This window comes from Tachypleus tridentatus, chromosome 8 (assembly GCF_004210375.1).
Source record: "Tachypleus tridentatus isolate NWPU-2018 chromosome 8, ASM421037v1, whole genome shotgun sequence".
Lineage (NCBI taxonomy): Eukaryota > Metazoa > Arthropoda > Merostomata > Xiphosura > Limulidae > Tachypleus > Tachypleus tridentatus.
Genome location: NC_134832.1, coordinates 25867822 through 25884474, shown reverse-complemented (window position 1 = coordinate 25884474; position 16653 = coordinate 25867822). Strand labels below are relative to the sequence as shown.

The following is a 16653-nucleotide window of genomic DNA, read 5'->3' as shown; positions in this document are numbered from 1 at the left end:
ACTTTGTGTTGCTTTTTTTTTCTTTATATGGAGAGGTGAAAAATTTTGGAATTTAAAATTCTCTGAAGAATAAAGTATTGGGGTAATTCATTGGGGTTTCTATGAAGTTAAGTTTTCAACATATTAATAGCTTTGTATCTTTTCCATAATGTAGGTTTTCTTCAATATTGAGTTCTATACAATAAAGAGAAGTGACTGCCACCAGATGTCACTAAGAAGAAACTCGTTTTTTTTTTCGATTCACAAGGAAGCTTACAGTGTATTCACTTCCTTATGAAGTGTTTTAGCTTGTTCTATCAAGAAAGCATTCTATTCTCCCTTGTTGTAGTTCACTGTAAAAGTCCTGTTATTCTTCTTTCATAGTTTTATTAATAGTGTGGATGTTTCCTTTAATGAATGTTATAAATGAGAGGCAAGGTCTTTTCTAATAAATTAGAATATAGGGGACCTCAGCTGAAAGAAGAAGGCAAAGTAATATTCTGAAAAAATAAGTCAGTACAATTAAAAAGCAACATTTGTAAGAACTTCAGAAGACCATGGCTGTTGTATGTAGTATTTCAAAAGTATAAAAAAGGCATAGATGAGTTATTTTTGAGTTGGAGAGAGAATAAAGTGTTTGGTAGAAAAATTTCTTCTTTCACATTGTATTTTATTTAAAAAGGCTGTGATGAAAACATTACATTGTAGTAATGTTTTTTTGAGTCTTTACAGTCTTGTCTATTAATAGCAGCTAATTTTAAGCATTGACAAGTGGTGTATTGCCAGTGTTTTTGCTCAGTCTGTAGAATTATTTGCAAAAAATATTAGTTTTAGCAATTTTTCATGCTATTATACAATGGGAAATACTTTGTGTGTGTTTAAAAACCCTCTACCATTGGAATGTATTAGATTGATAAATTTTGGGAGTTTTATTAATGACTGTGTACATTTGTGGTTTTCTTTAGACTTTCAGGATTTTTCTAGTGGATGTAAATTGGTCATTTTGGTACTACTAAGTAATTTGGAAGTCTAAAATACTCTTTTGCAACCAAAGTTCTGTGCACATTATTAACCCACTGTATTATATCATTAAGCTTTTTCATTAGTTTATTATTTGTTTAAAAATATTTCTGCTAAAAATGTTTTGTACCTTGTACAACAGGAAATTTTTAAATACATCATTGTGATCTAGTTTGTTGTAATACTATGTAGTTTGTTTTTCAAAATCTTCTTGTAGGTTTAACACAGTAGCATATAATTTTATTCAGTATCTTGAAACACTCTGTATTTGTAAAATTTATTTACTACTATAATGTATTTTATTAAGTACATTGTACATTAAACTCTACCTGAAAATTAGAAGGTAAGTATTGTTTAGAAATTATTATGTTAATGTTGTATCTACTGTTGCTTAATTGTTCTTGCATTTATTTAGAGGATTGAAGTTCATAAGGTATAACTATGTATTTTCTGTTAGGTTTCATAACTTCACACCGACGATTCAATGTTCATTCAGATCCTTCGACCCTGGTGTGCCAATTTTGTCTAAAGGTTTTTAGCACAAGAGGTTCTCTCAGCAGCCACCTTTACTTTCAGCACACATCTAAGAACAGAGTAACATGTAGTCGCTGTGGAAGAGCCTTCTCCCGACGTTACAACATGATAAAGCACCTTAGTCAGTGTCAACGTTGACTTTAAATCACACTTTATGAAATATTTTTTGTATTACATCAATAGAAACCATTTTCAGCTGTTAAAAAGAGATGATTTCTTTGTTTTGGTGAAGTGACATTACACCATTAGTGTCAGTGCATTTGTATGATGATCCTTTTACTTTGATTTTATATTATTAAAGTTTATACACTAGGGATTCTTTTAAGGAGTGGTTAATGTTTATCATTGGTGGTGTACATGAATTGACATCATTTTAAACAAGTTTTAGCTTATGAACCTTATCTGAATATTTAATTATTTTGATGTGAATTCTAATTAGCCTCTTATTGTAATATTATTTCTATTTTATAATAACATTCACTATTTAAAACAAGTTAAATGAACTTTTTTATTTTATAAATCTTAGTGAACAAAAAAGTCATTATTCTTGATCATAAACTTTCTTTTGTAAAGTAACCAAAACAATTATTCTCAATTAAAAAAAAAGGATATAAATATTGTTATGCAAGTCTTATTATTATTCTGATGTTAATGTAAGCCGTGAAGCATTGGTCCTGGACTTAATTATGTAAAGCTAAATGAGTGATTTTTGAAAACTGTCATTTTTGAGATATGTGAATTATTCAACATTGTTATTTGTTAGCAAGATCTGTACCTGACTGATTTAGGATCTTTTATATCTTGATAGAAAGGATATTCTTTTTTAAAGCTTTTTCTTTACTGTTGTGTGAGTTCTAGCATTTTGTAGTGGTGTAAAACAAGCAGTAATGTTGACATGAATATTTATAGTGAAATTAAGGCTAGGTTTTGACATATGGGTTTGACTTCTCTAACTTTTTATAAAAAACAGTTCATCATAAGATAATTTCTTGAAGTGACAATTTACACATTCTTGAAACAGTTTTTGTTTGTTTTATGGTTATCGAACAAAAGATATTGTTTAGGTTGTCAATATATACTGCAGTTGGATATCTGAGAGGTTTGTGTTATACAAGCCAGTTTTCTGCTAATGAATGGCAAAAAAGTTGTTTTTATAACACACACAAGTTCATTATAGGTGGTTTACTTTCTAAAGGCAGTATTTTCCTTAAAAAACAGCAGAAAAGATATCCCTCTTGCCAGAAAAAATACAACTAATCTTTGAAGAAAACAGTTAAACATTAAGCCCACAATAAAGACAGTTTGGAATCATTTGCTCATGGGAGAATAGCTATAACATGGATAGAAAGAAAAATACAGAAATCTGTGTTGGACAAAAAAATCAAATCTTTATCCTTCGCACATGCTATACTTTACACCCAAAATGTGTAATTTCTATGTTATTAGGGCATAGCTGATTAAAAGACACAAGAGGAATCACTTTGATGAAGGGATAATAAAGAAATAATAAATAGACACACCCAACAGAAAACGTTTCATAGCTTATCTTCTGCAAAATTTCATTAAGATTTCCATCAGGAAGTGAAGACCATGTTACAATTGAATTAGGCCTAATGCTGAGCATAATTCAGTCATAACATGGTCACTACTGAAATGATGAAGGATTCTGCTTGAAATGTCACAGAAAATGAATGAGCAAACTTTTTCATTTAGGTTGCTCAATTTATTGTTTATTGTCTCCTATCAAAATGTTTCTTCTCACACATGCATAACAACATTCATACAAGAGGAATCAAGTTGCACCTTTTAGGACAGTAAACTTTCCAAACTGTGTCATTACTACATCCAAGTCCTAATGTATTAGCCCATAATCCTAGGTTTTCAATATTAGGGATTATTTTTATTTATTATATGTATTCAAGAGAAGATTAACTCCAAACTCATACTAACTTGTACAAACTTCTGTATACAATCTCTTCGTTTGGTTATTGGCTCACACCATGAGAGAAAGAGATTAAAGAGAAACTTAGCTAGGCAGATATGGATAATCATGAGACCTGAAACTATTTCTTCAGGAACAGAATAGTCATTACAGTTATCAATTTAAAAACATGTATGAAGTGGTTCTTCAGGCATATACTAATAAATAAAAAAAAGATGTAAATGACATTTTCAGTTTTATTTATTAACTAAACAAGATAGAAAATTGTGGTTAGATAATAAAGGTAAAGAAAAAAGTAGTGAATATAGAATGGAAAAACATAACAGAGAGCACTCTAATATGTTTTAGTAAAATAGTTGTTGCTTAATTGACAAAAAACATTAACCTTCTGGTAATTATTGTTATTGAAATGTTCAACACTTTAATAAATTTCATTTTTTCAACATGCAGTAATATAATTTTTAGTGATTTGTTTGTTTTGTTTTTTTATAAGTGTAAAAATTATAATTTTATTATTTTTCTGTGTGTTACAATTTACTGTTACTCCTATTGTGAAAGTGTTTTTTATAGAGCTTGCAGTGAAAAGCATATATTAACCACAGGCTTCAGAAAGAGAATAAATTGTTAGATTTAATTCTAAAGAATACCAATAAACCATATTACTACATTAGGTCACCATATAAGTTTTTTTTCCATGGTTTCCAGAGAAGCAGTATGAGAACTGTATATCTGACTTATTACTTATTACTAGAGAATATGTAATTTATAAAGTTGGAGTTTAACAGAATTAAATAGTTTAGTTTCCACAGTATTAACTACAGCATAAATGTATGTTCAACAGCAATTTTATTATTTAACAATAACAATCAGATGGTTTTAAGATGAATAGCCTTTGTGTTCCAGCAATTACCTGTGACTAGTTATCTTTATAATCATTTTATATGTTCTGTTGTTGGAGTATTTAAATCTTTAACATTAAGGTGTTGATAAGGTTGACCACAAACAATTGTTTTATCAGATCAGTCCTCTCTAATAGGGCCTCCATGTTCATTAAAAACATCCATTGCTAATGGGGAAAAAATTATTTTGAAATCGTAAAAGCATTTTATTGCTTGTTAAACATCAAGTAACTTATAAATCAATTGATCATCAAAACTGTATGAATCAGTTATGAAAATATTCACACCTTAATTCACAAAAATAGTACATTAGGAAATACTTGTTCTGGAAATACATTTGTTTTAAATTTTTTATACTGTCTAACATTGCAGATAGAATAAAAGGTTTTGTTGTGTCTTTCAATGATGTTGAAATATTATCAAACAATGCTATGAAGACTTTTATAAACATTTCTTTTTTTTTAAAAAAGAAGTGGAAAAAAGACAGGAAAGATATTATACTTTTTATTCTCTGTTTAGGTTAGTTGATAGACCAAACTGAATGTATATGTGAATAAAGTATAGTCCTCTTAAAACTTAGTAAGTGATAAAATAGTTTCTGGAATACTGCAACATCATTCATTCTCTCTTCTTTTTATGCATATGAAGAAACAGGTCTTTTCCAAAAATTAACTGTAAAAAGTTTCATTTGTAGTATCTGTTGTTCATGTGGTAAAAGGTATTCTCAGGTCATTTCTTTCTCTAAATTATTTTTAATGTATGTGTAGTGAGTTATTATTATAATTTATATTTTTTGATAACTTAATTGCAGGTGATAGCAGTTTGTTTTTCATAATTATTCTTAAAAATATGAAAATAGCCCATTTATACTGGATAAGAATAAAACAAGATAAGAAAAACTTCATTTGGTATTAAATTTCTTTTTTCTCCTAAGTGAGCATTGTGTAAAAAGAAAACTTAAAAGCTACAAATACAGTTAAATGTTATAAATTCCACTTTTCCCCAGTGTCATGCTTGACAAAGATTTCTATGTATTGTAGACTACTTTAAAATATCTTAAACCTGTTCATTAAATGACATGTACTTCTTTAACAAACCTAAAACAAATTTATTATTAATTTTTGTTTTAATGTATATGATTTTGTTAGAATGATTTAGTCGACTGTTAATGTTAGAAGTGCTATCATTTCTTTTACATATGTTGATAGGTATTGATTTAGGTGCTCCTCTTTTAAATATTTGTGCATAGCAATGACTCCTGCTTTTTTATGTTTTTATTATTAAAGAAATCATCAGCTATTCTCTGGAAATATTTTTCATAGTGCTGTAAAAACATTCATTTGTGCTTCTAATTCATTTGATTTGATTGGATAATAAAAACTTATGTTAAGTACTGTAAATATGCATAAGCATTATATAGATTTCTTAAATCCATTATTCAGTTTCTTGAATTAATTTGCAAAGTTAGAGGGATACTGTACATAATCATAACATTTTACTTTGGTTTATTGTTTGAAATATTTTGAATATAATGCTGAGGTGTTTCTAGCAGTTACATAGAATATTATATGTAATCCACTCTCACACATCATGAATATTTTTATTTTATAGTGGTGACTGGTTTTTTTTATTTAATTCCTAGATCACAGAAGCTTGACCATCATCACAATCATGCACAAAATTTGTCAACTCAACAAAATTCTTCCCATGATTATAAAAGTTTATAATCTAAATTGAAAATTTAAAAAGTTGCTAAATCAGACTCCTTAAGTTGCAGACAATGAAGCAATCTGAAGTTTGATAGACAAATATTTCTGTGAAATTAATCTGTAGTGTTATTATGTTATGGGTAGATACCATATTGCATATTATAAAACAAGCTGGTAACTTCCAGAATTAGAGAAAAAGAGTCCTGACAAAATAATATGACTTAGCCTTTTTTTGTTGATAAATTGAAAATAATATTTACGTGTTATTGACTTTATGTATTTTTGCATTGTGTTAGTAACTTCTCAGTGTATAATTTCAAGTTTATTAAGATGCAGTGAACACTTTTTGAACCCAGTGATTTGCTGAAAGACAGTAAGCTGTTTTGAAATCAAGAACGTTAAAGTGTAAATCTTTTCATTTTGTCACTTTAATAGATAATTCTAATAACTTGATTTTGTTCAGAAAAAAAGTTTCAAAGTTTTAAATTTCTATAGTTGTGCAGTATTTTCTAACGTTATACATTAAGAAATTATGTTATTTTGTACACGTGAAGTAAAACATTTTTCTCCAAAACATTTATAATAAGAATAAAGAATAAAATATTGATGCTTTCTGTTTCTTGTATAGGTGCACGACACATATGCCCACTTTGCAAGAAATCGTATTCATTATCAACAAACTTGAAACGACACCTTCGTTTGCATCATGATAGGCAATCCAAGAGTCAGTGTCCACTATGTGGAAGATTATTTTGTCGTTCTGACTATATCAAGTCCCATCTTCGTACTGTCCATGGTGTCAAATAACAGACCTCTTTTATTTATCTAATTTAAGAATTTGGATATTGTAATAGGCTTTTTCTGTTGTACTGAATAGATATCACAAAATTATAATTCAGTGAGCCTAGGTTCATGATTGTGGCCATACATTAGAAAGATGGAAATTGCATTAAAACCCAGTAAATTACTTGCTAATGAGTTTTTTGTGGATATTTGATAATAATTTGTGAACTGGAAAACTATATCTGTGTTCTAATTAAATGAGAACTTGAATTAGGCTGTAAATGGTTATTGCCAGCACATATTTGTTTATGTATTTTAATACAAGGACAGAAATTATAATTTGGCTCACTTGTTGTATTTTGCACAAGCATCTACCTGAAAAAATGTTAATGATATTCATAAATCACAAAATTATTTCAAATTTTTAAAATGTTTGAGACATCACTCGAGTTTAAGATGATAGTAGATAATAGAAAAGTTTTGGACATTAAATTATAATAAAATTTATTTCCATTCTTGTAAGGTTTAATGTACATATGAAAGAAGTTCTTTATCCATGTGTATTTTAGAATGGTGAGACACTATCCTGAGAAAGTTATGTTTATTGTTATTAATATAAATTTTTTTATTCCAGTGTTTTTACTTCATGATTAATGGCTTGTTAAGATGTTTCTAAATGATATGGTCAGTTAGCATAAGAAAATTTTACAAAACTGTGAAAATTATATATTCTAAATTTTTAATCATTGATTTATGTTTTATTGACAAATTCATAGGAGAAACTTTTAAAGGTCTTTTTTAAAAGTAGCAGTGGAAAGAAAATTTTCTAAGATTTTTTCCGGAATTATAAAAAGTCATATAGGTTACAAAAAATGTTTACCTTAACTTACCAAAATGATGCTTGTATGTGGCAAGCTTTATTGAATTGTCCCAATTCATTATACATAGGAAAAGTTTGAGTTGTCTCCAAGCTCAGAGGAAGTGTTTTATGTTGTTGAAGTTCTCTTAGACTCTATGGATAATCAGTTTTAGTATGTAGGGAAGTTTTCTTGGACATGTCCATAAGTAAAGCTTTTTTAGCCCTTTAACATCGTCACCAATATATTTACACGTGTTGGAATTATTAACACGCATATATTTATGCATGCTAGGCATCATCTCCATCCATTTGTGTGTGTGTGTGTGAGTGAATGTATATATATATATATGCTAGATGTCCAATTTCAGTGCCTTGTGCTTGGTTTGTTATGATCAAAGTGTTACTAAAGGAGAAAAACACTTCCATAAATGATAAGGAGTTGAAAGTTTTTTGATGAGTCATAAGTAGAGCATTTTTGGATTTTCCATTAATAGTTCCAAGTGAGAAAGTTGCTTTGGATAAGTAATATTGAGTGGAAAACTATGTTGGTTAGAAAACTCATTTTTGACTGCTAGTTAATTTTTAGTTCCCTTCAGTAATGGTATATGAAAATGCTTCTTTTGACCATTCATGAATAATGTTAGTAGGAAGTCCATTTCAGATTGTTTTTCAGCAGCACTATCAGAAGAAAAAAAAATGTTGTACTCTTCAAGAAGTATGCTACATAAAAGATTCATTGGATTTTTCCCAAGAAATACTGTCTGGAAAATTTTTGTACAAATTCCAAAACATAATAAAAACGTTATAATAGTCTTGAATATGACATGCTGTTATGTCTCAGTAGTGATCAAAATTTGTAGCTACTTGATATATTTTTCTTGCTTGAACAATGAATATGCTAATAATCAATTAAGGTGGTTTTCAGGCAAAGCAAAAGATTTTCAACTGACAGTCTGTAGAAAAGAAATGAACATTTTTAACCAGCAAAGGGATTTTTTTTTTTTACATTCCACAATTTCTACTTTATTATAGAATAATGATTGTTTTCAAGTTCAGTAATTTGTTAAGGATATTTGTTATTACTTTCTTGTCATATGATGCATGCAGCCAAAATAACTTACTTTTGAGGGAAATGTTAAGAATTTTAATTAAATTAGCTAAACTATTTTTGTAACCATCATAATGAACTTACTGAACTATGACATCAGTCAACTATGATGCATTATCAATAGTATTTCTCTTGTTTTAGTTGGGGATAAAAACATTTTTTCCCAATAAAAACACATGAAAATTACCACATGGAAATTAGAAGAGAGTTCTTAACAACTGAACTTGCACAGTGCAACATTAATGGCTAAAACACTGTGTTCTTATATTACACAGTATTCACAGTGCCATGTTGTAGCATGTAGAAGTTGGGATGACCACTAATAACTCATCTGTGCAGAAACTAGTATGTCATCAGTACCTCCTGAATTTCTCACTGTACAATGAGGATAGATCTGGTCCTAACCATTCACCAAGTGTACACATTTTGTATCTAGCTGCAATGTAAAACTTATTTCATTTGTAAAAATGTTTCACATGTTATTTGACAACGAAGGCTGTTTCTAACCATTTGCACACTGTCATATCATTTATTTGCTCCTCTGGATTACTGATTCAGGTAGAGAAGTTGAGGGCTGCTGGTAGCAATAACCTCACATTATGAAATTGTAGAAGTAGTTAACTGCGGGTACATCTTTGGCAAACTGTATTGGTGTTCTGCAATCAGTTCTCATTCTACTAACCATGTTATAAAAACTGTAGTTACTCTTCAGTGACTTGTGTTTGACTATCTTCTATTCTCAATGTCAAGGAAATTTCTAACTGCTTTTTTGGGGCCCTGTTATGTTTTTCTGTCATTCTGGATTTCTACACATACAGTATCATATTATATATTATTCTTCAAACTGTTAATTTGATTTATTTTTATATATAATAAATGTGCATATTGGACTCAGAACTGAGCAGTTAATTGATTATCTACAAGCATCAATGTAGTGTTGTGAAATTAGTGTTTACAGTTACTACTATTTTCAGTTTTCATCCATACAGTAATTGAAATGTTAAATTTTTTCATCATTATTTTCTATTAATTAAAGTTTGATCAGCTTAATTGATTCACAAGAATAATTAAAAATTTGAGTTTTGAAATAGTATGTATTCAGTTATTCCAACTATTCAAGAAGTCCCAATTTTTAGCATTGTAAGTTTGTTTTTAAACTACCTCACTTGAGAGTAATGAATTATTATTTTAGTATTTAGAAATCTTCTGAAAATCGACAGTTAAAGGCAGTTGGTTAACCACCTATATACAGGCTCAGTTAATTTGACCACCCTCATAATCATCATGTAACATACTATAATTCTGAATGTACTCAGTGTATCTTCACAAAATTGGCAAATTTTTAGTAAGCATCACAGTTCTGTTGTACACAAAAAGGATTAGATTTTTTAAATGAAGTATTTGTTACTAATAATTTGGATGCTAATTTATAAAACTTGAACAAATTGAGTCTGAGCAAAAGGTTATCTTTATGTTGAGAATAAAAATACTCAGGTTCATATCAGGTTTTTCATATGTCCTCTGTGTAACCTCTAGAACATTCCTATTGGATATCAAAAGTTTTATGCTCCAGCTTTGTATTTTTGTTCTCTGTCCTAATACTAACTGTAGTGAAATCATCAACATACAATGAAAAAAGACAGTCTTGCCAAACAATGTCTGACCAGGTTTTGAGAAAACAGGACAGTGTCTCACCCAAGTATTTTTATAGTCAACCTTTTTATTTATTTTTTATTATTTTTTTAATATATCTTGAAAATTTGCTTGTGTGCAAGTTTAGGTTTCTTTATTTCAAAGTGAGAATTTAGTTATGTCAAGAAAATTACTTCAAAAGAGTGTTTGTTTCTAAGTGAGTAGATTATTTGGTAATTAATTTTTCAAAGTGAGAAATTACACTTTGTTGCATAAAATTGGCATCTCATTTTTCAGTCAAATATCAGAGACTAAACATTTTCAAAAAATAATTGGAAAATCCAAAAGAAGTAAAAAAAAAATGTGTCTGAACAAAAAACATGATGATTCAATTAATGTAAAGAAAAACTTAGACCACTTCCCCACAGTTGAAACATCATTCAAAAAACGTCTTGAATATTTATAAAAATTAAAGAAATTTTGGTGGTCAACTTCATTTGATTACCACATTCAAGTCTTATAATTTTTCACAAAGTATGCATCTTATGCTTTATCAGTGCAAAACCTCTATGAATAGGAATGCAAGATCAAAAGTTAGTTTTAAAGCAAAAGTCAGTGATCATGGAGGTGACACATTGTCCTGGATCCATATACAGTGAAATGAAATAAAATTAATATTTTCTTATTCCTTGAAGCCACAATTGGCTCAATAGTTTCAAATTATTTGTCTACACAATTTCAAAAATTAACCTTTTCACATCTATTTAATTCTAATGTTTTATTGCCAGAATTTATTCTAGAGAATATTTTTGTCATTTTATGAAAAGTATTAAGTTACAGTGGGAATCTACATCAAACCTACCGCCATAGTTAAAGTAAACAAAATGATCAATTTACTTTTATGCAGAAGCATTAATTTTAAATTGTTTTAATTCTGTATCTAACTCAAGATGTTTCTCATTTTTATATTATAGTTACTTTTGTTAAAATACATATATAATAAAACAAGAAATTTAGCACTTACACCAACTTACAAGACTTGAGCTGTCAGATTCCAGTTTACATCTAAACTTACTTTTTTTCTTGGTAAATTGGTTGTCTGAAAAATAATTCATGTAGCTTTCAAGTAAGTATATTTAAACAAAAAATATATTGATCAGTGAAATAAAATATCCCAAAACTACTATACCTAGTTTTCTAAGTAATTTGTAAGTAGGTTAAAAATTCTGTTAGTTAGTCTGAAATGAACAACAGTGACTTCTGGTAAAGAATCTAATGTCATCATCTGTTAAAAATAAACAACTGTAATAAGCTTTGTGTAGGGAGAATTTGACCCTTTTATTGGTTGTGTGTGTGTGTGTGTGTGTGTATAGTGCACTACAGTTATTGTCAACTTATTGTCAGAGCAATATTTAATTCATGATTGTTTTATAGTGCTGTGTCATTTGCCTATTAATAATTAATATAATAAATAGTTTGAAAGCTATTCATATTTTTCTGTATATGGGCTCCTTTGATGGGTTTGTTAAATATGTAGAGTTTGTGTTTCTAATTGGCTGAACGTTCTAAAAGCCATATTATTGAATATAGCTTAAAATCTAAGTGGAATAATTGAAAGTGCATATACTTCAACTATTGCCATTTGAATTGAAACTTATGTAAAAAATTGGATTGCACACTGTTTTAATGTCAAATTTATTGACATACATTGATTATAAAGTTATTTATTAAAGTTTGAGTGCAAGTCTAAAAGGTCATGATGTGCACTTTGACTCAATAATATGAAGATGCAGCTAATTATCCAGCTCTAATCAGGTCATATTCCTTTAACCTGGCATTTGTTTTGCATAATAATTAACATTGTTTAACAACAGCAGTTGTTCCTCATCTCGAGCTGGAATTTATTAAACTCAAATTATCCCTTAATTGTTTAGAGCAATGTATTAGTAACATGTCAGTAACAGTTTCTTAGAGATTACCCTATACATAACCAACAGTTATTTATTGGTGGATGGTATAAAGACTGCTGATCTATGAAGTAGTGCTAATATGTCAGTAATACATTTTTTACTGTAAGTTTATTTGCAAAAATCTTATCTTGTTTTGTCTAAAACAGCTGATTTGTTATCTAGTAGTAATGTGGTAATTTTAATTGTTTAAAAAAAAAGCCTCACAAGCAGTTGCTAAAAGGTAAGCCCTTTTATCTTCACTGGGAGATCATTTGTGTGGTTTTAGGCCACTCATGAAAAACTTAGGTTATAAAGAAATCAATACCCAATACTCATTTTTCAGAGGAGAAAAACTTAGTAATCTTAGTTGTTAAAAAAAAAAGTGCCTTAGTAGTGGTAATTACTGAGTTATCCCTTTGACTCATTAAATTACTTCTGTGGTGTATGAGAAGTTCTGGGTTTAGTCATTTTTGAATTACCCGAATAATGTGTCATTAAAAGGCTTTTCAAAATGATTACATGGTATTCAACCAACATTAATTTTTCATTGCTGAATAATCTGAGAGAGCTGGCATATTAACTAGTAATTTATGTCACATTTTTTTCAAATGATAACATATATACTGACAACAGAAATATATCATTGATATATCAATGAAAGTTGCTGATCTAAACACTTACAGTACCATATATATATGTGTGTATGTATATCTGTATATAAGGTACATGATATACAGGCAATAATGAGTAATCTCCAAGGGTAAAGTGTGGGATATATAAAACAGCTAGCCAAAAAAGGTCAGTGATTGATCATAGCATTTGTTTGGTTTCCAAATTTCTTTGTAATAGAATTTTAATTATTTTGACAAATTTACTCCTTTGTTTTTTATATGTAGTTATATTGTTTTGCTGTAATCTTAGAGCTACCAGCAAGGGCCCAAGTCATTATGAAACATTTGTATAAATATTTTGTGAGTCCATTGTTTTGTTTGTTACAGAGTACATAAAAACATATGAGCCAGATAAAAAATAAACTTAAAGTAGTGTGAAAGTTGCAACAAATTGCACTAATTAATGCTGAGGCTGTACATGTGTTTTACATAAAAAATGGATGATTTCAACTAAATTTTTGTCAGTTCTTTTAAACCAAATGTAACTGGCATAGGCATAAAAGTAGGTATTACTGTTCAATATACAAATTGTAGTGATAGTGAATACCATAAAAATGAGCTAGTAGCTTAATAGTGTGTGAGTAAACAGTTTATATGCCTAAAGAAAAGTTCTATTGATGGTGAAACATACCACAGGTTTTCACAGAACATTGGTATGACCAAAATTGAGTAATACAAGATTTATATAACTTGAGCTCATATCACATTACAGCATCAAACACGTATTTTAATCACCTTAACTTGTTGGCATGACTTAAGAGTTTTCAGTAGTCTTTGACATTAGAGGCTTGCATACTGAATGTTTTTTTAATATTTGTTTCACACAAATGAAGTAAACTGAACTGAATCTACCAGATTATGCAGATCCATCCCACAACATTTGGCATAAATATTACCCAATAAATACTGACATGTTGCATTTTATGTTTATTTGTTTTATGAAGTTATGATATGTATATGTATATATTATTTGAAAGTATTTCTTGCATTGTATGTTTGAAAACTTTAATGTAATACAATTACTTGTTGAAATTAAAGGAAATAACACTTCTGTATTGAGACCTTCCTTTTTGTTCAACAAGTAGTTTCAGAACTTTAATTTTTAAACTTACTCTGTCTAGTCTACCCAAAGTGCCAGTGAAACAGTATTTCTAGCATTATTTTTATTAAACTGAAGTATAAAACTTATGGATGAAGTAAAGTATAAGTTCATTTTTGTATTTATTAAAAAATGTGATTTCACTGGGTTGCAGATTGTAAACCATGTTTATACTATAACTTTTATAAATTTATGTTACTTCCTAGTATTTCTCACCTGCACTATATAAGTCTAATAACTGGTATCTGAAATACAAATTGTATACTTTCTGTCATATATTTTTATTTATATAACATATTATTCAGTAATGGAACAAACATTATAGAGTAACTGTCATCATGATGACTTACCGTTTCAGCCTTGAAAGGCATTATAATGTAACAGTCAGTGCCATTACTTGTTAGTAAAAAGAGTTGCCCAAGATTTAGCAGTGTGCGGTGTCGACTAGCTATACCTTCCCTCTAGTTTATCACTGCAAATTAGGGATGGCTAATGCAGATAGCCCTTGAGTAACTTTGCATGAAATTCAGTAATGAAAAGGTAAATAGTTTGGTTTGATATAAAACTCTTATTTCACTCCTTGCTTTTACTTTGTTTCGTTTATTTAACTTGATAATTGGTCTGTAATTTTTCATTTTTTTATTGAAATTAAGTAATTTTTCCAATTTTTTATGCATTAAGAGACTTATTATGAAGTAGAGAAAAGGCAGAAAATCATTAGCTTTTCAATCATAGGAAAGTTCAGAGTGAATACTAGATTTCAAATCTAGAGTTGATTATAACAGTAAATATGTCCATTATCTGTGTTTTCACCAAGTTTTTATCATATTCTTAAAGAGTAAACTTGCATTAATACACGACCAATGTATAAATCCTGTAAAATGTCCTTACCAGTAAAAGGACAAGTAAATGTGTGTGTGTACATAAAATTTTATTAGATCATATTAAAAAAGCTAGGAAACTATGATGGTTATCTGTATAATCACTATAATTGCAATTCAATTTTAATCCTGGTAGGGGTCAGTGAATAACTTGTGATACTTAGATATGATTTCAGCTTGAGCCTAAATTTTATTCATAATTAATTCTTTAAATTTCAGTAATGATTTTGAATTGTTTTTTTATTATTATAACAATTATCTTACTGTGTACATAAACTAAACATTATATGACAATGAAAAAGGCAAAAACAAACTTTCTTATGACATTTATGAAATCTGTGTTTTTTTAACTTATGTTTACATGACAATGATTGGTGTTGTGACTTTCAGGTGTAAAGGTTACTGCCACTTGTCCAGTATGTGGTCAGAAATTGGCAACTTCATCATCTTTGAATAGGCATCTTGCAACTCACTACCCCAGCACAAGCAAGTATGAATGCAATCTCTGTGGGAAGCATGTAAAACGAAAGGATCACTATAATCTACATATGCGACAAGCTCATGGTTCACGGGAACAGCTCTATGTGTGTCCCAAGTGTGATAAGGTGTTTACAACTGGCCACTATCTGAATAGACATCTTTTTTGGGCACATTCTGAAGATGATAGTACAAAGTCTAATGAGTAATCAAGAATTATACCACTATTTGCAATGTTCATGACTCCATGTTCTATTGGTTGGAAATTAAGAGGTTTATCAAAGAAACAAAGTTTCTCAGAGTAATCACAATATCAAAATTCATTAAAATGTTAGAACTGTTATATCAAGATAAAACATTTTTGTTAATTATTGAATGTGAAAAATTCAGTGTTACATATGTCAGAGTATTTAAAAAAGTAAATCACAAAATTACAAAAAAAACTAATTTGTGAGAGTAAACATAGTATTAATCAAACAGAGCAGGATAGTATTTATAGTATATAGTATGTACATAATCTCAGAGTATTTTAAAAATAAAAGTTGAAGTAAACAACTGAATTTACTCTTTTAAAATAGAATTGTGTGATATTAATTCAGATAAATTGATTATAATATTACATTATTTTTGACAAATTAACGAGGTATAAAAATGTTACTCACAAAATAACAAAGAAATCTTCAGAGCTTTTGATTGTGTACAATTTTTATGTTTGTTCCTACTGATGATCTCCCTTGGGCAAAGGAAATTCTGTTAGTTATAAAAACATATATATTAGGAACCCAACCAGTTGTGACACTAATGACTAGTATATTCTTTCAATAAAAGCAGCATGAATTGAAAAATGACAATATCTTCAATTTAATGCCTCCTTTACTTTAATTCATAACTAATTTAAACAACACAATTACTGTTTCGATGATCACAAAAAATGTTTATCTGTATATGACAAAATTGAAGATACTGTAAAGGACAAGTTTCTGAATAACATCATCTTACATACATGTCTGTTAAACTACTCTTTCCATTTATATTTAAAAACATAGCTCTGAATATATATTCAGAGAATAACTACAAATAATAAGAGAAATAGCCAAAATGTATATAAAGA

General features: G+C 28.8%; 1 protein-coding gene across 30 annotated transcripts in view; it reads left to right on the top strand.

Moving 5' to 3' along the window:
* LOC143258714 (longitudinals lacking protein, isoforms N/O/W/X/Y-like) overlaps positions 1 to 16387 on the top strand; it is a 70311-nt gene extending 53924 nt beyond the window's left edge. For 27 of the 30 annotated variants that reach the window (XM_076518208.1, XM_076447824.1, XM_076518211.1 and 24 more), the window contains one exon: positions 1457 to 5774. Coding sequence is in view for 3 of the 30 variants with exons in the window: in XM_076518190.1 (XP_076374305.1) it covers positions 6690 to 6879; positions 15456 to 15751 (486 nt within the window). In the remaining 27 variants the exon portion in view is untranslated. Of the gene's footprint in view, positions 1 to 1456; positions 6880 to 15455 lie in introns of those variants that run through there. The other 3 variants (XM_076518190.1, XM_076518191.1, XM_076447825.1) reach the window with 2 other exon arrangements.
* The last annotated feature ends 266 nt before the right edge of the window (positions 16388 to 16653 follow it).